Genomic DNA, 26,573 nt, shown 5'->3' with positions numbered 1-26,573 from the left:
GCCACCGTAGCGTGTGACCCACATCACAGGACCCCATTCCCCACCAACAGTTGTTACCCTGAACTTCCCTTTTGAAAGCCGGGCTGGCTGTCCTCAACGGCCAGGGCTTTGTGGTAACTGAGCTGAAACAGGAGATGGCTGGACCAGCAGGCTCTGAACCCTGTCCTCAAGGTCTCACAGACACCAAAATCATCCCAGTGTCCCTTAGACCCTGACCCGAGCCACCTGCCAACAAGACCAAGGGCATCTCCCCAGGGAACCAGCCCCACTGCCCAGCGCCTCCGCTCACAAATCCAGCCGCCACTTTCTGGAAAGTTCTCCCTCGTAAATAAATGAGAATAGAAATGGCCCATATGGATACATAATGTTGTTAAAACCACTGATTAAGTTTTACACAACCGTGTGAGAGCAAACGAAAAGGTTTTAGCTTTTTAATTTAAGAAAAGAGGAATATGATATAATTTCAATTTGTGATAAGATAAGATGTTCTCGATATTGCAGTTTCAATTGGATTACATCCTAATGTACTTTATAAAGTGTCAGGACGGCTGCAGATTAAGGTGTGTGTGTGATATTCTTTATTAACAATTTAATGGGCCGGTGTTCGCTCTATCCGTCTTCATCAAGCTTTCCAGACCGCCTGGGAGACCTCGTTAGTGAAGAACCCGGAACTCCAGACTGGGACAGGAAGACTGGGATTCCTCGGTGAAGACCAGCCTGGGGAGAGACTCTCAGGTGGACCAGCAGACAGATGGGCTTCCAGTGCCTGTTTAAAGGCCTCCACTAGCAGGGCCCCGGGAGGCAGCAACCAGGGCAGAGGTGGACGGGCCCTGCCTGCCGGCAGCAGGCCGCCCCTGTCCTCTGGCTGTCCCTGTCCTCCTGCGGGGTTAGGAGTCTCCAGAAAGAGCCACGTGGCCGCCTCCCACACCTTGCTCCAGATTCCCAGGGCTCCAGAATTCAGAACACAGCCCTCGCCACCCTTTGGGGTCTTCCTAAGCCCCCTGAGCACATACCCAGGCCCAAAGGGAGGTGCGTGTGAGCAGGCAGGACCCGGCCCTCAGGAAGAGCCGGGTGGGCTGTGGGTTCAACTCTTGCCCTGGGCCCTACACACACTGGGGGGTCTGATGGAGTCTGGCTCTAGTAGAGGTTGTGTCCTGGGCTTCAGGTGTGGCCCTCAGCTCTGGGATGCCCCAGAAAGCCCCCCCAAGGGACCCCAAGTCCTCACCAGTCCGCTCAGCTCGGGATAGGCGGGCGGCTCCCTGGGTCTCACGGCAAGCACGCACGAGTCAGGCGGCAGCGGTCTCCATGGCCAGTGGACACAGACCACATTGCTCTTCCCCTCACACAGGTGACAAAGTGGGGGCCAGAGGGTGCTGACAACCTGCGTCACAGCTGGAACCCAGGTTTGGCTCACTCAGTCAGTCACCCACTCAGAGAGCCGAGCTCCACTAGAGGCCAGGCATTGACCTGGAGCAGGGGACACGGTGGGAGGACAGGCAACCCCTGGCCTCCAGAGCTTGCACCTGAGAGAGGGAAGATGGCCAACAGTCGGAGCCAGAAGGTGAGCTCCAGGGGCTGAGGGACCGGGCCTCCTGTCCCAGGAGGGCACAGCTACGCAGAGACCTGAACGTGGGCCCTGAGGGCTCAGGCAGAGGGGCCCTGCACGTGCAGAGTCTTGTGGCACAGAGGCCAGGGCGCTGGGAGCAGAGGGCTGAGAGGGCTGTGGAGGAGGTGAGGCTGGAGTCCCCCGGGGACCTGGGAAGATGGGCCACCTGGCTGAGCTGGCGCCTGGACAGGCCCCTGCCCTTCCTGCTGCCGCCACAGAGGCCGCACCCCCGCACCCCCGCTGAGGAGGTCTGAGTCCTTGCTCCCAGGCCTGGACGGTCCTTCCATCCAGCCTTTGTTTCAGACCCATGGGGGCGGCAGGGCTGAGAACCCCTGGACCCAGGGGCAGCCCCCCACCCTATATCCACACAGGAATACCATTGTTCCAGGCCACTCCTGGGGACAGAAAGGACTGAACACATTTTAAGTGCCTCCCGCTTACGCAGGCAGGAGAGGGTGGCCCTGGAACCTCTAGAGCCCCCCAGCTCCAATCTGGGGTGCAGGGCAAGTTGCCTGGTCAGCAGGGGGTGGGTTGCTTCGAGGCTGGGGGTGAGCAGAATGAACCAGCCCCGCCCCCGCCCCAGGGGCCACCCCCGGGGCCCACAGGCCGCACTGCTGCCACTGGCTGCCAGAGCCCGGCCTCTGGCCAGGGGCTGCCTTGAGTTCACATTCCCAGTGGCCTGCCTCCAATGTCACATGGGGCTGCAGGTGCCGGGCCCTGGCAGGCAGCAATGCATCCTGCCCCGCGGTCAGTGCTTGGGGGCCTTGACTTTCAGGGCTCCATTTACTGAGCACCAGGGCGTCCAGCCAGCACCACTTGGCACCCCACAGTACTCCTGGGGTCCCCTGATGGCTGGGTCAGAAGCATTGCCCTGAGGGGTACCTTAGAGCTGTGTGGCCCCAGCAGGCCAGCCCAGATGCCCAAGGTGGTAACTGGATGACTTTCCTTCCCCACCCGAAAGCTCCATGCTCCTCTCCTGACCTACCCCCTGAAAGCGTGCATGACCCCTCCAGGGCACAGTCCAGAAGCCCAGAGTCCCACCTCAGGTTCCAGTCCCAGGCCTGCATCTAATGTGCTGTGCAGCTTCAGGGCATGGTATCACCTCTCTGAGCCTCAACATCCTTCTCCTGGAAATGGAGCTGCTTTGGGGTACACCCAGGCTGCCCCATCCCCGCTGCATGGCACTCTGCCTCCCCCTGGTGGCCAGGATGCTGCACTGCCACAGGTCCCCTGGTGGGTCAGGTCTAGGACATTGGTCTGGGAGCCCACCGTCCAAGCCCCTCCCAGCTTCACTCTAATGCCAGGCCCCGGGGCCTCTGCTCAGAACTGCTCACAGCACCCAGGGCCCAAGGAAGCTGGCCATACTGGAGCCCAGGGCCCAGGCTGATGACGACTCGGGCAGCCGGTCTCCTGACTCTTCCCTCTGGCCTCTGCCCCCACTGGGCATCTTCAAGCTCCCAGACCATGATCCTGTAGTTCCTTCGGCCAGTCACACGCTTGCATTCCGGGGCCCGGCCACCAGCACCTGGGACACCCAAGGTCTCGGATGTCAGCCACTGAGTTGCACATCTCCAGTGGGCCCGCCGGAGTTCAGTGCCACAGGGCCCCAGCCCCACCTCCCATGAAGCTCACGTCTGGCCTCTCATGCAGCCCAGAGGCGGAACACCCTCCTGGTGAGGCCAGGCAAGGCCCAGAGACAGTGAGCTCCTACTCAAGGCCACAGAGCACATCCCCCTGGGTAGAGCTGGATGGAGGAAGGGCCCTTGGGCCAGTGCTGGGCCCCCAGCACACACAGGAACTGTGGGGGGGCAGGACAGCAGGGGGCATCTGTCAGTTTCTTTATTGAAGCCACCAGGAAAGGGAGGCACAGGGCTCATGGCCCCGAGTGCCCCCTCCAGTCCCTGCCCAGGCCAAGGTCCAGAGAGGTCCTGCAGCCTCTGCCAGGCAGCTCAATCAGGGTGACTGCTTTTGCTCTTAGGGGACCAGATCTTAGGCAGGCGGAACTTGGACTTCCTCCTCTGGAGACCTGAGGGGAGGAAAGGCCAGTGAGGTCATGCCAGACGCTGTGGAATGTCCTTCCCTTCCACCCACTGGGTCCAGAGCAGGCCTGTACCCGGTCCTCAGAGTGCCCACCCCACTGAGCACCGTGAGCATCCCTGGCAAGTGCCCCACACCCACCCACAGCCATCAGCCCCCAGAGTGGTGGCCGGTGGCTCCCCAGAGGGAGTCGGCCTGTGCACCAAGGCTGCCGTCCGGACCCAGGACCCGCCCCCAGGCGGCCCGTGCCCCACCGCCCAGCCCTGGGATACCCAGCTTCTGGATCATGCTCTGTAGCATCTGGTCCTCCTCCTGCTCCCTGGAACAGAGACGGTGGCCGTGAGGCAACATGCCCTGGACAGGACAGGGGAGACACACCGTCTCCAGTCCCCTCCCACCAGAGCCCTGGCCCCACCTGCCACTGTGCCACCTGCCCTCCCCAGACCAAGAGGCCAGAGCTGACACCACTCTATCCACCAGGGCAGACCCCTGCCCTCTCCAGGCCCAGTCCCTTAACAATGACCTGGGACAGCAGGCACCCTGAGCTGACCACACCAGTGTCCCAGGACAGCAGGTGCCCTGGGCTGACTACACTAGTGACCTGGGAAGGCAGGGACCCTGGGCTGACCACACCAGTGACATGGAGATAGCAGGGGGCCTTGGGCTGACCACATCAGTGACCTGGGACAGCAGGCGCCCTGGGTTGACCACACTGATAACCTGGGACAGCCGGGGACCTGGAATTACCCAGGTAAAAGTGCCTTCAGACTCCTACTTGGGCTCAGCCTTGGCTGCTGACCCTGTGTGGACCAGAAAAGGCCCTCATGTGACACATGAGACAGGAAAGGTCTTTGGGGACAGCCCTGAAGCCACACGACCCAGTGAAGACACTCGGTTGTGCAAATTTACACTAAAAATAAAATTTTAGTTCCAGCTCCCCAGCTGCACAGGCCACAGGACAAGTGACCAACAACCACATGTGGCCAGGAGACAGTCCTGATAAAGGGATATTTCCACCACAGCAGAAGGTTCCTCCAGACAAGCTGACCCTGAAGGCCAGGGACCTAGGGCAAGAAGGAGCTCTGTGGCCAGGACCTGAGACAGTGGCCGAGGGGGCCTCCAGGGGCTCGGGTCCCCCCTCCCTGAGGGGTGGGAAGGTGCGGGTGAGAGCAGCCAGGCTGGGAGGGGCCTGGTCCCTGGGGACACTCCCCGGCCCCGCCCCCTCACCGGAGCCGGTCCTCGTCCAGGAAGTCCACGATGTCGCTGCGGTCATTCACAGTGTTCACGTACTGGCTCAGCAGCTCCTGCTCCCGCTGCCGGTCCTGCGGAGACTTCAGAGCCTCTGCGAGGACAGCCGGCCATCAGCGTCCCCGCCCTGCCAGGGTCACGTTCCCTGCCCAGGGATGGGCTTCTTCACTGGCGGGAAGGTGCAGTGCTGGGCCCCAAGCGGGCTCCAGGCAGCAGGTGGGGGAAGGGACTGGCCAGCCTGAGTGCTGACCACAGTGGGACACGGAAGCAGCTCAGGGCCCAGCCGCAGCAAGGACAGGGTGGCCGTAATGGCCACTGGGAGGCACACCTCACACACAGCACTCACTCTGCCTCACCAGCTGTGAGGGTGCCACGAGTCTCATTTTGGAAGGGACGGAAGCCAGGACAGAGGACACACGGCCAGGAAGCGGAGGAGCTAAAACCCAAAACCCGGCCTGCCTGCTGGGGCCACTGGCCTCCCACAGGGGCAGCGGGGCGGCCTCGGCTGGCTGGCTCCCTGTAGCCCCCGGGCTGGGCTTCCTGGCAGGAGGGGCACAGGACGCACCAGGCTTGGCCATCAGCCGTCGCAGTTCACCCTCCAGGTCCAGCTGCTGTTCCTCCAGGCGCTGGTCCTTGGACCTGCCGGGCACAGGGGTCTGAGGCCTGGCCTGAGCTGGCTGCTCTCGCCCGAGCCTTCGGGGACAGGGCCCTGTGGCGGCCGGGGCTGCGGGACGCTCACTTGTACATCAGCTCCGACTCCAGCCTCAGCAGCAGCTGCTTCTCGTGAATGAGCCGGAACCAGTCCACCATGAGGCTGTCCTCCGTGTCATCTGAGGAGAGAGGCTGGCTGGACGCAGGGAGGGACTGCCGGGGCTCCAGCCCCCGCCCAGCACGAGGGGTTTCTGCCTGGGTCAGGGTCCCAGGGCCAAGGACATGCCCCAGCCAGGCAGGGCATTCGGGAGGGGCTGGGCCCGGCTCACCTCCCTCTGCCGCCCGCAGACGCTTCTCCAGCTCGACGCCCCTGAGCTCCAGCGCGTCCAGCTGCCTCTCGATGTCCTGCACCTGCCTCTGGATCTCCTCTTGGGGGATGTAGTCAGGGTGCAGCTAGGGACCAAGGGCAGTGATGGGGACAGTTGGGTGTAGCCGGGGACCAAGGGTGGTGTGGGGAGCACAGGTGCCAGGCTCCAGGGCTGCCCACTGCCAGTCTACTCACCCTGACAGGGGAGGTCACCTTCTTGTCAGGCAGAGCCGACATGCTGGCCGGGCCCAAGGGCCTCCCTAGAGAAAGGTCAGGCTGAATTCCGGGCCTCAGGGCACCAGGCCCAGTGAGACCTGGACTCGGCCTGGAAGGGTGTGACCCAGGGCTGCCGGGCCGCGTATCCGGCTGCTGCCCCAGCCACAGGCACCCAGGCAGTCCCTGCCGGGGCCCAGAGAACAAGAGGTCACACAGCCGACCCAGACCCCTCCCACCATGTCCCCACATTCCCCTAGATCAGCAGTGGCAGACACCCCCTAGCACCCCGGCCACCCCAGACTCTCAGGCTGCCAGGACAGTGCGACCACCCCCTTCACGAGAAAAGACTCGGTCCTCAGGCCCCGCCCCCATTCTGGGCTCAAGGAGCTCCTACACTCCCTCCAAAGCCCGGGCAGCCATCTCCTCCTCAGAGGAAGCCTCCCTTGGTCCACGCCCCAAACAGAAGCATGTCGGGCTGACCTGGCCTGCCCTCGGGATGGGGCTTCTCCTCCTTCCAGCTCCCGGCCAGGGCTTCCTGCCCAGAGGGGTCTGGCTGAAGCCAGTCAGCAGAAACATCAAGGTTGGCAGGGACAGCCAGTCTCCTGCGGGGGGAGGGGGAGGGGGACGGGGAGGGGGAAGCGGCTGCCCACAGGCAGGAGACAGAGCCACGCGTCAGGCCAGGGCCCACCAGGAGCGCTGTGTCCCCAGATGGCTGACATCACAACACCCTGGACCTCCCCAGGGGACAGAGGGGACAGCCCCATGATCCCCCCACTCCACATTCTGCCCGGACTGGCCTTGTCTACCTAGAGGGCAGCATCCTGACTGACCCTCAGGATGGGCAACTGCTCCAGGCCACACAGGAAGTGACCTGAGAGGTGGACCCAGATGCGGAATGACTGTGAGTGATGGGAGCAAACACGGAGAGACAGACACACGACACACCGGACCCCACACCTGAGCGCACCCAGGTGTACACTCCCCACACCTGAGCACACGGGAATCCCGCCTAGAACACGCCTGCGCACGTGCATGCCGCCCTCCGCTGAGAACACCACGCCCCTTCCTGCCACAGTCCAGAGGATGTGGCACCTAGGACCCCACCCTAAGAGGCGCCTGGAGTCCACATTACCTGAGAGGCCAGACCCAGTGCCGGCTGGACTCGGTGTCCTGTCAGGCCGCACAGGGGTCAGGGTGATGCAGACACCGCCATCAGAGCTGCCTGAGGCCTTCCTGGGGGCTTCTCTCACCCTCAGCTCTGCCAGGACCCGGGGCTCCTTCAGCTCCAAAGACCTGGGCAGAAGGCACAGGGCAGCCGTAGTCCTTATCAGCTCAGGCAGGGGACCCCGAGGGGAGCCTCCCAAAGCCACAGGCAGACAGGAGGGAAGCACGCAGCCTGAGGAGAGGGCAGCCTGGGACATTCTAGGCGGTCATCTGCCTCCCAGCTCAAGAGCCAAGCCTGTTTGGACCCTGTGGGGCACACAGCTGTGCTGACCTCCACATACTCACCTGTGAACCCCCTCCACGGACGTGAGCACAAACTCAGGTGTTCACAGGTGACCCGGACACAAGCCCAGAACCCGTGTGCACGTGCATGTGAGCTGCTGTGTCCAGGAGTGGACATCTGACCTACTGCCTGATATCTGGTGTGTGCTCCTATGTCACTGTGCTGGTGTGAATTGGCCCCTGTCACTCAGCTGGTGTAAGTCGCCCGTCCCATCATTCAGCTGGTGTGAACAGGCCTATCATTCAGCTGGAGCTGGTGTGAGTCATCCTGCCACTCACCCTCTGTCACCCGGCTGGGTGAGTCAACCCATCACTAGGCTGCTATGAATCATCCTCAGCTGTTGTGTGAGTTGTTGCCTGTCACTCAGCTGGTGTGAATACTCCCCTGTCACTCAGTTGGTGTAAATACTCCCCTGTCACTCAGTTGGTGTGAAATTGATCCCTGTCATTCGTCTGGTGTGAGCCAGGTTCTGCTGGGTACGTCTGAGGGCCCAGGGACATGCATTCATGGGCGCTGCAGTGAGTAAATGTGCTGACACGTGCCGTCAAGCTCCCACAGCCTTTGCCAAGCACCTCTTGTGCCAGACGCTGTGCCCACTCAACCCCACAGGCAGGAGGGGGTCCAGGCAGGCGAGCCCCACCCAGCAGCCCTCACCTCCCAGCAGGGGCCTTCTTATCCACAGGCTTCAGGCGGGCCCTCCATCCTTCCGGCCCATCCTCCTGGCCTTCCTGGTGGCTGGCACCTGGGCCTGGGTAGAAGAACGGGGTCAAGGGCCAAAGAGCCAATTCGTAACAAGGGTCTTCCCAGTCAGGAGGTGTTTTCCAGGAAACGCATCTTCCTGCAGTCACCTACCCTCAGAAACCCCCAGAGCGATCCCAGTGTTCAGGAAGAAGCCCTGAGCTGGTATCAGAGACGGGGCTTCCAGCCTGGCCCCCTCTGAGCCTCAACTTCCTCTTCCGCTTTCTGGGCAGGGGTGTGTGAGGTGAGCCCCGGGAACTCGTGGGTGCCCCGGGGAAAGGAACGGCTAAGCTGTGGCTGCCCGTCTGCAAGCTCTCCCAGCTCAGACCTGACGGTGGCTCTGTCAGCGGGGACTCAGCCAAAGCGATGGAGAGATCCAGAAAAACAATTTGCACAGTGCAAACTGCCAGCTCTGAGCCAGCTCGATGGTGCCACGGGCACCTCCAAGACCCACCCAGATGTCTAGAAAAAAGTCCAGTACCCAGAGAAGTCTCGAGGCCCTGAGTCAGGGAGGACAGCGAGGCCCCGAGCCTCCGGGAAGGGCTGGGCTGGGGCAGCAGAACTTCATGGGGGCTTCATGACAGAGGGGAGCCTCATACTAGGACAGAGCCGGCACCAGGAACCACTGAGAGGACAGCAGCCACAGGGACTGGGCTAGGCCCTGGCCAGGAGAAGCATACACTGGGTGGCAAATGGTGACAGGCAGTGAGGCCCTTTGGGACACGTGCCACAGCCACATGGGAGCAAGCAAGGACCCAGGGTAGCTGAGGCTACTGTCACAGAGACTCTCCGGGCCCTGGGGCAAGACCAAGAGTCAGGCTGTGCGACAGCAGCCGAGCAGGCACAGCCCAGGGAGAAGGGCAGCGGAGTCCACACCAAAAAGGCTCTTACCCTTTGCAGGTGGGGCCTCCGGCTTCAGCCTGGAGGCAGCACTTGTCCGGCCTACCCCAGAGGATACAGCCAAGTTCCTTCCGCCCACCTGGGGCGATGACCTTGATGTGCTGCCCACACGCAGAGTGGGAGGCAGCTCCGTCCTTGAAGGGGGGCTTTGAGCCTGGGGAGTCGCTGAATGTGGGAGCTGGGCTGAGGGAATTGCTCGTGGTCCTTCAGTTTTGGGATGGGGATTGGAGGCAGGGGTGGTGACTGGGTTGGGCCTGTGGGTAAGAGAGCAGGCATCAGGCAGGGGAGGATCCAGGATCTCCTCCCAGCATCCCAGGCAGAAGCCGCACAGACTCTCCCAAAGCTAATTCCCAGCGTCCAGGCTCCAGAGCATAGTCCACCCAGCAAAGGATGGGCCATGGGCATCATTTATGGCACTTGATTACATTGGTGGCTGATGTGCCATTAAATCCAGTGTTTGCTGAGATTCAAAATATTCCCAGACACAACCCACACAGAGGCCAGGACCCAGAAGCACCGGGGACTTCACTGTAGAGGCCCTGCCCAGAGCCGCCCTCAGCAGCTCAAAGCTGGGTGGCCCAGTGGGCAGAAGGCCTCCACACGGGCCGCACCTGGGGGCTATCCTGCGCTCCCTGGGATGAAGACACATGCAGGAAGCCAGGCTGCTGGCACAGAGCCCAGGGTGGGGACACCAGCACCTCCCCCAGCCAGGCGCTCAGTTCTGCTGGGGCCAAGGCAGCTCCCCGGGAAGGGCAGGTGGGCTCATGCTCCTCCCATCCCCGTGACCACCCTGGGAGTCTGGGCACCAGTTTGGGATGCCATCAGGCAGGTCTAAGCCACGGGGACAACAGAGGCAGCAAACAGCATGTCACCAGCTGGGGTGGGGTCTCCTTACTCGCTAGGCGACTGCGCTGGATGGAGCAGGGTCCCCTAAAGGTCATGTCCAAAGGGACGCTCAGAGTGGGACCTTATTTGGAAAAAGGGCTTTGCGGATGTGGTCACGTTACAATAGGGTCTGGCTAGAGTCGTGTCCTTACAAGAGACAGAGGAGACACGCGGGAGGATGGAGAGGCGCAGCCACAGGCCCAGGCCCCGCCCCTGGAGCCCCCAGGGAGCACGGCCTACCCGCAACCGGATGCCAGATTTCTGGCCTCCAGACTGAGAGGACACTCTGCCGTTGAAGCTACCCGGTGAGCAGCTCCGGACACTAACAGTGACTGTCCCCATTCTGCCAACTGCTCAGGGTCCAGGGGAAGGCACTGCACACGCGCCAAATGGCCGGCACTCAGACCCTGCTGGCGTGGCACCCTGGCTCAAACCTGTTTTCTCATCTATAAGGTGAGGGTCCTCCGCACCGACCTGTGTGTGCCCCGTAGCAGACCCCAGGGGATAGTGTCACTGCACGTGAGACCTGAGCATGTGCAGAGGGCAGCCCGTCACCAAGACCAGCCGCTCCTGTAACTCTCTCCCCATTTCCCAGATGAGAAAACGGAGGCTGGGGGAAATGCAGTCTCTGCGACCACAAGGCCCAGAACCTCCCAGCTGACCCTCAACCCCTCTGGCCTCCCGGGGGCCCCAGGGGGGGTGGACAGGCAGTGATTGTGCCCTAGGCCCCTCCTCCACCTACCTGCTGGGCGCCTGGGTGCCAGCCTCCCTCAGCCCGGGAAGGGCCTTCCTGAGAAAGCTCAGGGCCTGCTCTCTGCTGCTGTCCCGGGAAGGGGCATCTGCAGGAGCAGGGCCTCTGCTTACTGGGCCACTGCTGGGGGGCACTGGTGTCTGGAGGAACTTCTCCCGGGCCTGCTGGGTCCTGGAGGCTGTGGGGGTCCAGGCTGGAGGGTCCGCTGTGCCTGGAGGCACCAAGCTTGAATGGGGCTTGGTCTGGGCAGTGGCCACCGGAAGGGCTCCCCCGCCTTGTGGTGCAGCAGGGCGAGGGTCCGGGGCACTCGGGGACACAGCCGGACGAGAGCTGGCTGCCACTGCACCCTGGGCAGGAGACGACCACCCCATCGGGGAGCTGTTGGTCACAGGTGTGCTGGCTTTGCTGTCCACAGAGGAGGCCACTCGGTTCGTGGAGAGCCTGGGCCCTGCTGGGCTCCCCACACGGACGTGGGAGGAGGTGGCTGGAGGGTCACACGCAGCTGGAACAAAACCCCGGGCAGTCTTGTTGCCTACTGCAGGCTCCTGGGCCACTGGCCGGGCCTTTGGGGCTGCCTCCCTCAGTCCATTGGTCTCCTGGGTCTTCTGCGGGGCGCTGGGGGGCCAGGCGTGCCCAGGAACGGCCCCCGTCGGCCTGGAGGTTGGGCCTGGCAACGTGGGGCATGCAGAGGCGGCTCTGGGGTGGTGGCTGGTACAGACGAAGACGCCGGGCTCTCCCGTGGCTCGGTAGGCCCCTGAGTGCAGCGTGTTGGAGCACTGCTGGCACCTGCAGGTCACCAGGGGCTCTGGTCACTCATCCTTCACTTGCTCATTCGTTCACTTTCCCAAGGGCACAGAGGGACGTACTCCTGTGTCTACACATGTGGTCACTGAGTCATTCAACAAACCCTCTTCTCACATCCGTAACTGCTGTGAGTCACAGACTCCACCCAGAATCTCGCTAGGTGTGTGGGAGCCCTAGAGTGTTCCTGTCGGCACACGCACAAGTCACTCTATGCCCCACTTTGGGGGCTGACTCACCCCCAGTCTTGCTCCAGTCTGGGAGCCACAGGGTGGCCGAGGAGAGGGCTGTCAATGGCCACAAGGTAGAAAGCCCCAATGTGAAGGTCTGAGAGGGCCTGGGGAGATGGAATCAGCCCGTCTGCAAGGACAGTCGAAGGGCCTCTCCCAGGGGACACTGAGACACTGCATCAGGCCCTGGGGGCCAGGGAACTGCTGGGCATCTCTGGCCACCAGCAACTGGTAAGACTGAGCAGGATGTGGCCAGACAGAAGGGCGACAGGAGCCAGGGGAGGGATCCGGCAGGGGAGGTGCACACCTGGGCGTAGGGGCGGGGCCCACCTGAAGCAGCTCCGGTGGTAGAGCTTCCCGTCAGCCAGGTGTCGCTGCACCAGGTGCACGTGCTTGCCGCAGACCCCACAGGTGCTGCTGACGGAGCTGCCTGTCACCGCCGGGCCCTGGGGAAGGTGCAGGAGCGGCTGAGTGCCGGCTGAGCTCCCCAGCCTCCCGTCTCAGCCAGGACACGCTTACCCTCCCACCCCCACGCCAGCTGCCCACGGCATCTGGAGATCCCATTTTGCAGAGTGGAAAACTGAGGTCGCTGCAAGAGCAGTGAGTAAGGGGCCGGTTAGGGATCCAAGCTCAGGGCCTCCAGCCTAGCCCTGGGGAGGGAGTGGAGGCCTGGCTTCAGTGGTCCTGGGGAAGGGGTGGGGGCCCGGGGACAGACCAGTCCTCCTTTTCCGGCTGGGACACAGGGGTTCAAGCCCATTTCCAGGATGCTGGTCTTGTGAGGCTGAGCTCCTCAGAGCCTGAATGACCACCCAGGGACAGCAGGGGGCGCCCTAACACATCTCTCAGTCTCCACCTCGAGACGTGGAGCCCCATTCACAGCCCAGCTGGCCTTGGGTGTAAGGGCCAGTCTGCACCCCTACCATCCCAGGAGGGAAGCAAGAAACCGGCTGTGAGCCCAGAAAGGTCTGGGTTTGGGCTCTGCTCCACCTGCATGACCTCCCTGGGCTTCAGTTTACCTGTCTGTATAATGGGGATGATAATCCCTGCTGTGCAGACTGGAAGGAGTCAGCAGGGGAGAGGGAGCCGGCCCAGAAAGCTCTAGAGAAGCAGTTGCAGCTGTCCCGGCTCTGGACCCCAAGGGGAACCACCCACCTCGAGCCCTGTGGTTTGGGGCCACGCACAGCCCCACAAGAGCTGGGGGAAAACCAGAGGGAGGGCTGGTCGGGTGCTTACAGCCTTCAGGGGTGGGCCCTCGGAGACCCTGTCCTTCCTCTGGACCACGGGGTTTGTCCTAGTTGGAGACAGTGGTAGACCCCGGGCTGGGGCATGTGCGGGCAGTTTGGCTGGCTGGCATGGGGCCTTTCCAGAAGGTTCCTCATCGGAGTCCGACGGGGGCCTCTTCACACCGGCCATGCCCCCAACTGCCAAGAGACACACAGGGGTCAGGGGTTCCCACCCAGCTGGCACCCTTGCCCTGGAAGGTCCCGAGTTCCCCCAGAGCCTCCAGTGTCCAGCACAGGGCTTGGTGCCAAGGAGGGGCAGGGTGGACCTCCTGGGGCCCTTGCTGGGTGGGGCGACCCAGGGCACATTCTTCCCAGGGCAGCCAGGCCTGCCCCACACCCACTCCCCGCTGAGAGCCCGATCTGGGGTCAGACAAAAGGGACTTTTCTGTTTCTCCACCAGGCGGGGCTGGCTCTGTGCCCAGAGCGATTCCGGGGATTTCTGAAGCCTAGAGGAGGAACGTGGGGGCGCAAGACTGAGCGGCTCGGCAGGCAAAGGCCTGGGGAAAGCCCGGGCCTGCCACCCCGGCCAGGCCAGCCCAGCCTCCGCGGCCCCGGAGTCAAGGCAACACTGCCAGGGCCTGATGAACACTGGACAACAGGCACAGAGGTGCGAATGGGCAGTGACCCGGGTGGAGAGGCCCTGGGAGTGAGCAGGAGCCACACCACCCCCAGCAGAGCCGGTGGGGATGGAGGGACCCAGGGCCTGGCTCGGCGCTCATGCTGGGACAAGACCACAGTCCTCTTTAGCGGGGCTCCACACAATGTGAGCCCAGAAAGGCCACCTCCCTGCTTCTCAGCCCACTACCACCCCAGGGACGAGGCTGGATGTCAGAACACTGGGGGGCTGGGCAGGGACCCCAAGACGGAGAGCCACATGGCTGTAGCATAAATGGGTTTGGTGGTCCCCAGGAGACCCTGCGAGAGCGCAGGCAAGCACAGGAGGAGGACAGGGACTCACTGGGGGAACGGCCATGGAAATAGTTGTAGTACTGGGACACATAGGTCAGGATGCTCAGTCGGTCAGGCACCTTCAGGGCCACCATGTCCTCAGCGTCCAGCAAGGCTGGGATACCCAGTTGCTCCTCAGCCACGCGGAAGGCCTGGAAGGTGGGCAGGGGTCAGCAGGAAGCAGGCCGGGAGAGCTCTCGTCCTTAGCCCCCAGTCCACACGGGAGCGAAGGCCCAAGGCAAGAACTGGCTTTGAGCCAGAAAGCCCTGCCCACCTGGGTGACCGGGGCTCAGCTCACCCAACTATAAAAGATGATCAGAATTCCAGCTGCCCTGAAATGGCTCAGGGGAACCAAGCTTGGGTGGGCTCTGGAAGGGGGTCCCCAAGGTCACATCACCCTGGAGACTCCCCTGAGCTGCCCGAGCAGCCCCTCTGCTCCAGCCAGGGAGCAGCCTCTGTGGGCATGGCCAACACCCATCCGGAGCCTCCAGGGGCAGAAGGGACACAAGGGCAGCCTGTCCCCTAGCAGCCTAAGCCACAGGGAGGAGGCATTTGAGGCTGAGATGGGACACAAGACACTGGGTTGGGGAGGGCCAGGAAACCTGCAATTACAGAGCACCTATGGCATACTGAACATGGCAGATCTTGGCTTCAGCGCCACCCCCAGCCCCTCCCCCCATCCACTGCCTCCCTTCAGCACACATCCCCCAGGGGCTCCAAGCACTGACCTCTGGTCTGGCCCATCCCTCCCACTGGCCTCCCTCCTTGCTAGGCCCATCCCAGGGTTCCCCAAGCACCCGCAGCCTGCTGCCCGTCTCCTGGACTCACTTGGAAATCCCTGGCGGCAGCTACAGGTGGCTCCATCCACCATAGGTGGCCGCATGAAAGTTGCTCTGGGCTCACAGGCCACCCCCATGTAAATCCAAAACAGGGTGCTGCCCCTCCCAGACCTGCAGGCCAGTGAGCTCGTCCTGCTGCCTGCAAACCCAAGGCCCCCCTCTCCTCTGCCCCTCCTCCAAACAGGCCAGAATCCCGGCCCATCCATGGCCACACGATGGGCGGCCATCCCTGCCCCTCCTCAGCAGCCACAGGAGCAGCTCCCAGCTCCATCTCCCAGGGTCCCCTCTGGCTGGGAGTAAGGCCATGTCCTTCCCGCACCCTGCTGCCTCCCTGCCTGTCCAGCCAGGCGCCCTCAGCTCAGGGCTTTGCCCTGGGGTTCCTTGCCCAGGAACACCCTTCCTGCTGACCTCCACAAGGCCTACCCAGGACCCCCAGCGCCCTGCCCTCCCACGCCTCCTAGGACCCCTCTCCGTCTTGGGTGGCTGGGATGCTCCCTGGCCACTCCCTGCCCCCTCACCGCCCCACTGAGGAAGAGAGAAGACCTGAGAGATTAGGCTCCAAGATCAGAGGCCACTCCTGGAATGCTGGGTCGCCCAGCTCAGGGCGGGCAGCCGAGCTGGACAGTGATCTCAGGCCCCCTTGGGACTACTGTGCAGCAGGGGAGGACTGCCTGGGGTCGGGGTCAGCTTTGAGGCTGGGCTGGGAGGGCGGGGCCAGGTGGGGGACTCACCAGTTTGTTGTTCTCATATATGTTCTCCTTCCGGAGGGCACTGAAGTTTCTGGAAGATTTTTTAAAAAATCAAAAAACTCATGTCCAAAGCAGCTCAGAATCCAAGAAGGCAGGGGCTGATGGGGTCCCCCAAACAGAGGCCAGGACAGCCTGGCCAGAATACAGCTCAGAATAGACCGCTTCCAACACCAAGTTCAGTGACATGACGCATGGTGGGTCAGGGAAAACAATGTTCTCAAGGACAAGAAGATGGGGTAGATGTGAGAGACCCCAGGACAGGGACAGAGACAAAAGAGAGGCATGGAAAGCCAGGAGGCCAGCCCCCCACTCTGCCCAGCTATCTGTCCCATCACTTGATCTATTTTCACAGGAGGGGAGCTGTCCTCAGCCCTCCACAAACACCTGCCCTCCCCCCATTCACCTGTCCCACAGAGTGGACCCTGGTCATGTCTGCATCTCACAGATGAGGAAACCGGGGCACAGAGAAGCTAAAGGACGTGCTCAGATCACACAGCAGGAGGCGGGAGGCAGAGCCAGGCCAGGTTTCAGAGCCCAGGCCCTCTAGGTCGAACCGCTCCCTCTAAAGATGGAGTGTGTTCCCAAGTGCCCCCCAGGCGCTCCATCTCCTCCAGGGAGAGCCGACCCTCAGAGGTGGGGCCATCAGACCCCTCCTTGCCTCCTGGAGGCAGGGCCCCAGGCCAGCCCGGACACAGGCACAGCCTGCTGCTGGAGTTCCAGCCGACTCCAGACTCCACCCTGCCCAGATGCCCCAACTGCAGCCCGCCACGGCCCGCGGCACACCAGCGGGGACCCTCTGGGTCTGGGTGAGCTGGTTAAACAGGGACCCATCCAGTGGCTGTCAGTGACCACTGCAGGGAGTTGGATCGTTCCAGAAGCTTCCTGGCACGAGAGGCTCAGGTCAAGAGCTGGGTGCTGCCCACCCAGGGCCCAACATCTGACCTGCAAGCCCTCCTCACTGAGCCCTCAGCTCCCTTGTCCCCGAAGATGACAGCCGTGCAGTAGCAGGGCAGACGGAGGACAGGGAGGCGCCGGGCACCTGAGGCCACCTGGCTGGGACAGCCTGTCTCCCAGCCCAGTCAGCCAGTAGAGGTCAGGCCCTGACAACCCTCCGAGAGCCAAGCTGCAAGCCCATTGTACGGATGCGCCAGCAGGCCAGGGCGGTCACCACAGGGCCAGCCAGCCATCAATCTGCCCAGTGCTGAGGAAGCCTCCAGTGCTTCCGGTGAGGACCTCTTCCCAGGCGATGCGTCCCAGATGTCAAGACCACCCACGAGCACAGGCGCTGAGTGAGGAGAGATGGCCGGACAGATGACAGCAGGGTGGAGGGGCACTCACAAGGCTGGTGGCCTCTGTCCAGCTGCCTGGACACCTGTGGGCCCCAAGCATGTCCAGGAGCACACGGGTAGAGGCCCAGCTCCCTAGGTCCACAGTGCCCGCTGCTCCTCAGCATCTGGGTACAGAAGTCACCTCCCCCCACATTCCCTGGAAAGGTCAAGTCTTCTCCAGATCCCCAGGTCACTGCAAAGGGCAGGCCTGTTGTCCGGCACAGAGGCCACAGTGGGGCAGGCAGCAGAACAATTTGTTTAGTCTCCAAACAAAGCAGAGGGAGGCCACCAGCCTCCTGCATTTGCCTCTGTCCACCCAGGGGACCAGCCTCCGTCCTGCAGGGCCATCAGGTCCCCCGACCCAGAGTGAGCATCCACAGCTCTAGGCAGGTCAGGCACCCCAGGGTTCCTATGATGGCAGCAGCGCTCTGAGCAGGACACAGGGCACAGGCTGGGCACATCAGGACTGCTGGCCCTTGGGACCAGGTCCAAGCTGCTTCCTGCCTGAGCTCACCCTCTCAGCCCAGCCTCGGGTGGTGTCGCCTTAGTCCCCAAGGGGCTGAGCTGGGGCCAATGCACTGGTGGAAATCACTGGTCAGGTGGGAACTCCACCCAGCCCTCCAGGAAGTCCACGTGGCCAGGACCCCTGACGTCACCAGCCGAATTGTGTTTCCTCCAAAAAAGTTATATTGGTGTGCAAATCCCCAGAGCATTCGAATGTGACCCGACTTGGGGACTGGGGCTTGACCAAGGTGATTGGATCAACTCTCATCATTGAAAATCAGGTTATTCTGGTACCTGGACCACAGGGCCAGGTACACAGTTGGTGCTCCAGTCATGCTTGCTGATGAATGAATCCACGCAGTGTCTGCTGAGGAAGGTTTCCATGGCAATAGTTTATTCTTTCAACACCAGCAGGACAGATGAACCCGTGGGCCTGTTCACGCATGTTCATCGGTCAGCTATGTCCAGTGTGTGCCCAGCCTGGCCAGACTCAGGTACAACTCTGCCTCCCACAGGCCACCGCAGCTCCACGCAGTGTTAACTTCAGCCAGGGAAGGTGATGGCTCCCTCCCCAGCCCCTGGGGGCTCTTGGGAAGGTACCCCCTTCCACACTCCCAGACTCATGTTGCTCGTTTCTGGGAACAAATGCAGCCAGGCAGGTGGGCAGGGAGGAAAAGACCCTGGCCGTGGGTTTCCAGGAACCTCCAGCACATCTGGAGTTAATTCTACCAGGATGGGGCAGAGGGAGCCAGACAGACTGCCAGAGAGGCCCACACCCCCAAAGCAGAGCGGGATCCAGGGACAGTACAAACTCAGACAGACCAACAGCCCAGGCGGTGGCAGGCTGGGCCGCCCCCGGGGTGGGAGCCATCCTGGAGAGCTCTGGCCGGAAGGCGGCAGCAGGGGCTTGGGCAGCAGGCCCTCAGGCCTGGAACAGAAGGCCTCTGTCCCCAGGCAGCTTCCTGTGACCACAGGGCCTACGGGGGAGGGGAAGGGAGGTCAGCCCAGCCGCAAGTGTCACCCCCACTCCCGCCTAGGGAGGGAGAGAGGGCAGCCTCTCAAGCTTCTGGTGGGGCCTCCCATGTGAGTGTCCCCTGACCCCCGCCACAGGAGGCAAGTTAGAGCCTTGGGGACCCTGGGGGAGTCCTGCCACACAGGGAGCCACTACCCAAGGGCTCTGTAAGGTTTCCTCGGTCACCCGCTGCTTCTGGCCTCAGCCACCAGCCTCCAGAGCTGGGGAGGCTTGGAGAATGTTCGGGTCACTCTGCCACATGACTGAGGCTTGGGGTGGGGTGTCTGCAGAACCCCAACTTCATTTCAGCCTCCCCAGGGCTCCTCAAATCCTGAAAAAAGGACCCTGCATCCTTGATCCCAAGAGGAGGGCTGCCAGGCTTCCCTGACCACCAGAAGGGCCCTGGGCAGGTGCACAGTGCCCGCCCGCTCCCTCCACCCTAGCCAACTGCCACAGAGAGCCCAGGGCAGTTCCTGGTCAGGCCCGGAAGGGGAAGGGGTCCAGGGGCCACCCTGCAGGAACTCCAGTCCTGACAGGTTCACTTCTCCCTGGGGAGGGTGGGGCTGTTTGCTCTGGGTGGCTCTGGAGTCACCTGGCAGCTGGCAGCTGTGGCTCATGTAGAAACGGACCCTGTAGGTACACACCCTGGAGTGCCGCCTGCAGAAAATCTACAGCTCTGGGGCACACAGGGCAGCTGACTGGGCACTCGCCTATTTCCGGATCCGCAAGTGGAGATTCACACACACCTTCCGGTGGGAGGGCCAGGGAAACAGTTCATGTGGACTCCCTCAACCTGCTGGGCACAACCAGGAGCCGGGTGCCCCACCTGGCTGGCTCAGTGCCCCATACTTGCTTCCCCAACAGCTGCTCTCCACTGAGGGCCAGAGGAAACATGCTCAGCATGCAGCAGGAAGGACTTCTGTCAGACAAAGAGAAGGACTTCCTGGTGGCAAAGCTAGGGATATGAAGACAGGATATCCATCTTCCTGCTACCAGAGGGTCTTCATGTAAGAAGAGGAAGACAGGAGTGTTAGGGGCTGGGTTTCACCAGACCAAGGTCTCACCCAAAGTCTGACTTCAGCGTTCCCCTCAAAACCTGTCCTTCACAAGTTGCCCCAGCCACCATCTGGCCCAGAGACATGGCCAGGCAAGGCAGGAGGCACAGGCCAGGATGTTTAGGACTCAGACTCAGACACAGTGTTGAACACTGGGTGTTCCATTAGCCAACGGCCACCAATCCTGTCGAAACCTGTGTCTATGCAACAAACGGCCACAAACTGGGGCTCCACACACAGGAACTTGCTCCCTCGGTCCTGGGGCCAGAAGCCCAACATCAAGGCCAGGGCAGGGATGCTCGCTCCAGGAATCTCCTGGCCTCTTCCAGCTTCGCACGGCCCCAGCAGCCCTGGGCTCAAGGCCCCATCACCCCATAGCTGTCTCTTGGACTGAGTGGCTTCCTCTCCTCCCTACTGTGCACAGGCCCCTGCTGAGCTCCTACTACATCTAGAGAGCCCCACCTCCATGCCCCTACCTGTGCGGCTCCATCCACCTAGCAGGGCTCTGGGCATATGGGCTACAGCGGTGAGTAAAAGAAGCACCCCCACCTCTGCAAGGGGCAGTCCAGTGTAGACAGACAGCAAGCAAGCCAGCCATGCACAAGATAATTCCTGGCCGTGGGTCGCTTCAACCAGTCACCTCTTCCTGTGGTGGCCTCCACTCTCTGAAGTCTCCTTGGGCCTTGATTCATTTGCCTGCTCACTGTGTGACTCTGGGACTAAGATGGGACTCACTGCATTTGGGGACTCAGCACAGTGCTGGGTACACCACAGGTGCTCAGCAGCCCTCAGTTAAATGAATGGGTATGGGGCGCCTGCTCGTGCACACACATGTGCATACTCACGTGCACAGATCTGCTCCCTGTGGGCAGTGTGCACCACACCAGGGGCACAAGCACATCCAGCCTCTGACTCCAGAAATTTGGGAGCGGATGGAAACTCACCAGGGCCAGAAAAGCCCCAAATGTCCAGTTATACCTGTCCAAGGCTGCTGGGCCAGCTAACGGTGGCACCAGCTTCCCTCCACTGGAAGGCTTCAGGACTTGTCACCCTAGCCCATTCTGGGCTGCCTGGGTTCAGTCACCAGCCAGCGTTAGTAGGAACCCCGGTAGGGCTCAGCCTGCCAGCCTCACCACTCCAGGTCCCTCTTCCAGGACCATGCCCCCGGCCCACTGTCCATCAAAGCTCAGCTTCAGGCTTTGCGTGGTGGCACGTTGTGCTCCAACATGTCCGCCTCCGAGGGCAACCGAGGCACAGGCCTGGGCAGGGAGCAGAGGCAGCTGAAGTGCCACACAGAGATCCCCTAGGCAGCTCCACAAAACTACATCACCACCTTGGGCACGAGCCACAGCCTCTTGCTCAAGACTCCAGTTTTCTGGGGAGAGCAGAGCTTGGTACAGGGGAAGAGCAGGGTGCCAGCATGGCTCGGCCTGGAGTGCTGTGTGACCTGGCAAGGGCCCACCTCCCTGGGCCTCAGTTTCCTTGTCTGCACAGCAGGGGGCCTGAGGCCAGGTCCAGAAGATGCTGCCTCTGGCCTCAACCAGTCCCAAGACCTCCCTGGCAAATACACCGGCAACCCAGCCCTGGTCCCAGTCATTCAGCCAGAGCATTTGCTGAGTGAATAGCTGATGGAACACATTCAGCATGGGCCAAGATCCAGCAGCAAGGCCAGACTCCCGGCCACCCATGCCAAGACCCTCCTGGGAGAGAGGGCCTGCCCTCTAGCCCCTGCCCACCTCCTGCAGCTCCCAGGAACGGGGCCCCAGTCTCCTTCATGTCCCCCTCACCCCAGGGTGCAGAGGCCTGCCAACAGGATCTGGGGTCTTGGGCTTCCTGCTCTGACAGCCTCTTTGGGCAGAGATGCTGGGTTGCATTCCCCAAGAAGCCTGAGCAGGCTGGGGAGAGGGGCAGCACCTACACTAGATGCCTGAAAGGACCAGGGTCTTGTCGCAGATGCCAGACAGTACCCGGTCTCAGAGGGCCCAAAGGGGTAGCTCTGCTGGGCCTTTCCCAGGGAGGGGTGCAAATGGAGCTCAGGACACTGGCCTGAGTCACCACTGACTAAGCCAGCGGCTGTCCTGGCTCTGGCCCAGCTGCCCTTGATGGACGGCACACTAAGGCCACTGGCTGCAGCCTCGGCCCTGGGTGGGCTGTGCTGCAGATCTCTGTCCTTCCCAGTCCCAGATGGCCCATCTCCAGGTGCCCTTACCCGAACCCAGGACAAGCCTCAGTTTCCCGGTCTTTGTGGACACCGAGGCCGTGCAAAGAGGTCAAAGGGCGCGGGAACGGCGCGGGCACTCACATGAGGTCAGGTCTGTGGCGGTGCAGGATGGCGCAGAAGGCCAGGCCGTCGCGGAACGACGTGGTCATGTTGGTGATGTTCACGTCGCGGTACCCCTCGCACTGCTGCCGGCACCACTGCTGCAGCGCTTTGATGGCGGCCATGCGGGCGGCGGGTGCTCCCCACCCGGGCCTGGCCGGCTCGGCCCGTCGGCTAAAGCACACTTAACTCGCGGTCCGGCTGGCCCGCACGCGAGCAACCGCGGGGACAGGGAGCGGTGGCCACCACCGCCGCAGCAACTGGGCCCTGAGCCCGCGCTCTGCCGCCGGCCCCGCCCCCGGAGGCCCCGCCCCCAGAGACCAAGTGCCCCCCCGAAGGCCCGCCCCGATAGGCCTCGCCCCCTACAGGCCACGCCTCTCGTCCGTCCTGTCCCGGGAAACCACACCCCCTCCTTGGCCAAGACCAGGCGCCAGCAGGTTCCTGCTGGGCCGCCCGCCCCGCCCACAGCTAGACCACGCCCAGCGCGGCCCCGCCCCGCCGGCCCAGTCCCGGAACGCGGGAGGGGGAGGGGGAGGGGGAGGGGGAGGGGGAGGGGCGGGGCAGCTCCTGCCTCGGTTTCCCGCGGCAGCTCTCTGCAGAGGCTTCGGGTTTTCCTTTCAAGGCCCCAACTCCCACGATCCCACCCGAATCTCCATGGAAAGGTGGAAGGGCAGGGGGCAGATGGAGAAACTGAGGCTAGAGCACACCCAGCTTCCTGGGGAGCAGGAGGCGCCTTGTTCCAGGGTTTTCCAAGTACTTCCCGCCTGATTTCTCTTCACTCCCGGTGCATACCCGCAGAGATGCCAGACGAGGGTTGAGAAGACAGGCTGGCAAGTTGGGGACATCCCCAGGTCCCATCTCTCCTGTTTCTAGGGCTGGAGATCCCTGTGTCCGCAACTGTTTTCCACTTTGAGTCTCTGTGTCACCAGTAATTAAGGAAAGTACCTTTCGGGCCCCCAATTATCCCAGCTGCTGCTCTCCACATTCTTCATGGGAAACCTTGTCCTATGGCCAAGTGAACTGGACTAACACCAGAAATTCGAGATGACCCATCCTCTTGGCTGCCCCAGGGCTTGTTCAGGCCTGAGGCAGGAAGGTGTTTTCCCCTAAGTGGCCCCTGGCAGGGAGCCAGGGCAGCTTCTCTGTCCACTGGCAGGAGCAGAAACATGTCTTCCAATGCTAAGCCACACATGGGCTTTGAGCAGACACCTGGGTCCTGAGCAGGCGCCTGGGTGGGGACCACCTGCTGCCCAGCAGTGTGGAGCCTATGTGAGTGGTGAGTTCTAGTCCCAGGGAAATGCAAGCAGGTACAGAACAGGGATCCCTACTGTCACCTCGGATCATCATCCTGACCCCTGCCCACCAAAGTTGCTGACCCACCAGGGGGTTCCCAGGAAGGAACATTGTGCCAGTTATGGGCTGTTCCTGGAACTGGGTTTTCTTGACCCTCAGGGCAGCAGTTAGGAGAACCAGAAAAGCAGGTATGGAAGGAGCAACCAAGAAGTGCGTGCAGGGAGGACGTGGGGTGGATGAGGGACCGAGCGGGAGGTGGCCAGGGCACTCTGGAAACCCATTCCTCAGATCCCCATGACACCCAACCTCCAGGGCCTCCTCTGGTGACTGAGTTGGGAGGCAGCATTAGTGGCAGCTCCCTGGGGTCACCAAAGATGTCCCTACCAGCACCTCACACAGCATGTCTTTCCAGGGTCCCCCAAGCCAGGAGCCAGACACTCCCAATCTGCTGCCTGCTGCCCAGTGCCTGCTGCCCAGTGCCCCTCTACTGGGTCAGCCTCCTGGGGCCCAGCAGTCTTTGTAGCAGCCAGCCACCAGGCTCTTCCCTGACGGGCAGCCCTTGAATAAAGTCCATACTCCCTATCAGGCCTCAGGCTTCACTTGAACCTGCCAGGCCCTGCTTATCAGGGCCCCTCCCTGGCCACACCTTGGGTGCTCAGCTCTGACTCTGAGCCTCTGCCACATGGTGCTGTGCTCAACACTCCTCCAAGACCCCAATCAGGGACCCCTGAAGGCTTTCAGGTGCCACTCTGCTCCTTCTTGGTCCCAGGTCCTCATCTGGCCCCATGTGACCCCAAGGCTGCTCTGAGTTCTGCATTCCCACCGGACCCTATGTCTTGTGCCACCTCCGCTCCTGCTGGGTCTCCTCGCCTGTCTGCAAAGATCAGAGCTCCTCCTGCCAACGGATCCAGGCACCAGGCACACAGTCGGCACTCAATGAATGCAGATCATGTGCTCACACTTGAGCCTGGGACGAGGAACAGGTAACGGCTATGTGAACAAGACAGGCTCTGGGGTGCAGGCTCCAGACACCGGTCCCTTGAGAACGCTGACATCCCAGCCTGAGGCCAGGAGAGGGGTCGGGGAGAGAGACAGAGAGCAAAAAGAGAGAACAGGCAAAAATGACACAGAGAACAAGAGACGGGGACAGTGTGAGAGGAGGTAGAAGAACTTTGTCCTGAACAATCCTTATCTGTTGTAGAAGATTCAGAAAACACGAAAAGCTAAAAGAAGGAGAACAAGTCCAGCTGGTGTGTTTGTGACACTCGCTGAAGTGTTTGACATAAAGATGAAGTCAGGTCACCCTCCCGTGGCCCGTGGCAGCAAGTCCTAGGTCCTCTGTGAGTGTCGTGCATCCCAGCAGGCTCCCAGCACATACAGTTTTTGCAAAATGTGGTCACCGGGCTGGGTGACCTGCCCTTTCTCAGGGTGTGACTTGAGGGCTGAAGGAGCAGGCAGGGCTCTGCGGCCAGGCTGGGGAGGCAGTTGGAGGAGAACTGCAGGCATGGGAGGGAGGAGTACAGAGGCCAGTTGTGCCCTGAGCGCTCTGGAGGTCTCACTCTACCGCCCCTGGAGCTGTGCAGTGTGCAACAGGCACCACCGTCCCCGCAGCCTGGCCCCCTGAACAAGAATATGTGGTGGTGAAGCTGAGCCTAGTCTCTCACTAGCCTCGCTAGAAGAGCCTCCTCAGGATGTCCCTCTCCCAGCTCAGCTCTCCCTGACCCATGCCCTCTCCTCCCTGGCCCCACCTCTCCTGTGGCCAGGTCTCAATGCTCTGCAGACCCCACCCTATCACCTGCTCATCCCAGCCATGAAAGTGCTTGGCCAACCATCCACCTCACTCGGCCCAGAGCCAGGACCACAGGGCGGCCCCGCTTGCCACCAGGCCACCCCCTCTTCCTCCTGGCTGCTGCCCCCTGCCATCCATCCCACTCAAATCAGCAGCCTCCTCAGGGACCCAGAGACCCCCACCACGCCCCTGTCCTGGCATGGACTGTGGCTCTGCCTTCCTGCTGCGGCCACTCCTGAACTCCAGAATGCTGGGAGCCAGGACCTCCCTGTCACTCACTCGGCCTGGGTCCCCACCAGCCTCAGGGACAAGCTGTCACTTCTCCTAGGGATCAAAACAGAAAACTCGCCACCTCCCTGACCTCCTTCCACGCCGCACTCACCGCCCCCATTCTTCATCCCCATTTGTCCTGGATCCTGTCCCAGACAGGTCCCCGCCCTCACCACTTCAACCAAAACCACTCAGTCAAGGTCGCCTCGCTTTGTGCCGTCACCAACCCCGAGGTCTGGCCAGATCTGAATGGCATCTTCTCAGGTGGGACCCCACTCCCACGTCCCCTCAGCACCCTGGACTTCCACCCTCTTCTCTGTGACCCACCCTCCCTCCCTTGGCGACCAGGTGGCACTAAACTCACACCCTTGTGACGGATCCCACGTACCCATCACCACCTCTCCATGTAGCTCCTGCACCCAGCGCCTCCCCCATGGCTCCTGGGCACCTCCAGCTCAATTTTCCCCAAACTGAACTTTTAACTCTGGACCCCAAATCGCCCACCACAGCCCCACACCGTGGTGGCCACCCCAGCCTGACAGCAGCTGGGCACTGCCCACTGGCTTTTCCCTGCCTATGTCCAATTCTGGGAAGCCCTGGCCTTGACCTTCAGGACACGGCCCTGGGCCTGCACCCTGCACACCACCTCCTTGCCTGCCTTGTCCCCACCCCATCTTCTCTGCCTGGATTTCTCCAGGAAGCTTCTAAGGTGGCCTTGCTTCTGCCCGACCCGTGGTGCAGCCTCAACCCAACTTAACCGGGGAGTGAGGCCAGATCCTCCTCAGATCTGCCTGCTCCCACCACTCGCCCTCAGAGCACAGTCCTCCTCCTGTGCTCTGGCCTCAGGCCTCCCTGTTGGCCGCTGCCTGGGAGACCCCTTCCCCAAGCACCTGCCTGTTTGCCCCGCCCCCTTCAGCTTCCCATCAAATCAACCCTCCCATGGCCTTTCCTCAGCCCCTGCTCCATCTGTGTCTGACACTCAGGAAAGCCCTGCGAGGCCAGGAGTACTGTCTGCTGGTCCCTGCCGTGTCCCCAACACCCAGCAAAGCACCACGGGCAGAGCAGGTGCTCAGTGAAAGTGTGGCTGACCGATTCCCCAGGCAGAGGCTCAACGGTCTGGTAGGGGAGATGAGAGGAATGAACTGATTTTGGATTTTCTCCTTCTCCAGGCAACTCTGCAGGCGAGAAAGTCCCGCCTACTAGCTGGATGTGAAGGACTCAAAAGTGGCACCTAGAGGGTGAAACT

At 62.0% G+C, this 26,573-nt stretch overlaps 1 protein-coding gene across 5 annotated transcripts; it reads right to left on the bottom strand.

Annotated features, from left to right (window-relative positions):
- Positions 1–433: 433 nt before the first annotated feature.
- Positions 434–22,891, bottom strand: Micall2 (MICAL like 2). Of its 5 annotated transcripts, none has more exons than XR_007106168.1 (18): positions 22,768–22,891; positions 15,739–15,787; positions 14,179–14,320; positions 13,171–13,358; positions 12,268–12,383; positions 10,898–11,692; positions 9,262–9,524; positions 8,287–8,380; positions 7,258–7,418; positions 6,606–6,767; positions 6,105–6,169; positions 5,872–5,995; positions 5,631–5,721; positions 5,457–5,530; positions 4,871–4,985; positions 3,916–3,962; positions 1,226–3,632; positions 434–717 (listed from the first exon to the last, which is right to left on the bottom strand). XR_007106168.1 is itself a non-coding variant. In XM_047534188.1 (17 exons), the coding sequence occupies exons 1-17, from the start codon at positions 22,098–22,100 to the stop codon at positions 3,556–3,558; spliced, it is 2,706 nt and encodes a 901-aa protein (XP_047390144.1). In that variant the 5' UTR covers positions 22,101–22,255; the 3' UTR covers positions 434–3,555. The 5 variants fall into 5 exon arrangements, 1 of the variants encoding a protein (XP_047390144.1); XR_007106167.1 differs by lacking the exon at positions 22,768–22,891 and adding an exon at positions 21,958–22,255 and having other exon boundaries at positions 3,916–3,997; XR_007106165.1 differs by lacking the exon at positions 22,768–22,891 and adding an exon at positions 21,958–22,255.
- Positions 22,892–26,573: the final 3,682 nt, after the last annotated feature.

This window comes from Sciurus carolinensis, chromosome 18 (genome assembly GCF_902686445.1).
Source record: "Sciurus carolinensis chromosome 18, mSciCar1.2, whole genome shotgun sequence".
Lineage (NCBI taxonomy): Eukaryota > Metazoa > Chordata > Mammalia > Rodentia > Sciuridae > Sciurus > Sciurus carolinensis.
This window is presented reverse-complemented; position numbering and strand designations above follow the sequence as displayed.

Excerpts from the sequence above, each read along its gene's own strand:
- Micall2 (XM_047534188.1), bottom strand. The coding sequence starts at position 22,100 with ATGGCCGCCATCAAAGCGCTGCAGCAGTGGTGCCGGCAGCAGTGCGAG. Across the intron at positions 14,321-15,738 it reads TATATGAGAACAACAAACTG|GCCTTCCGCGTGGCTGAGGA; the intron begins GTGAGTCCCCCA and ends CCCACCTTCCAG. Across the intron at positions 3,963-4,870 it reads CTGGACGAGGACCGGCTCCG|GGAGCAGGAGGAGGACCAGA; the intron begins GTGAGGGGGCGG and ends TCTCTGTTCCAG.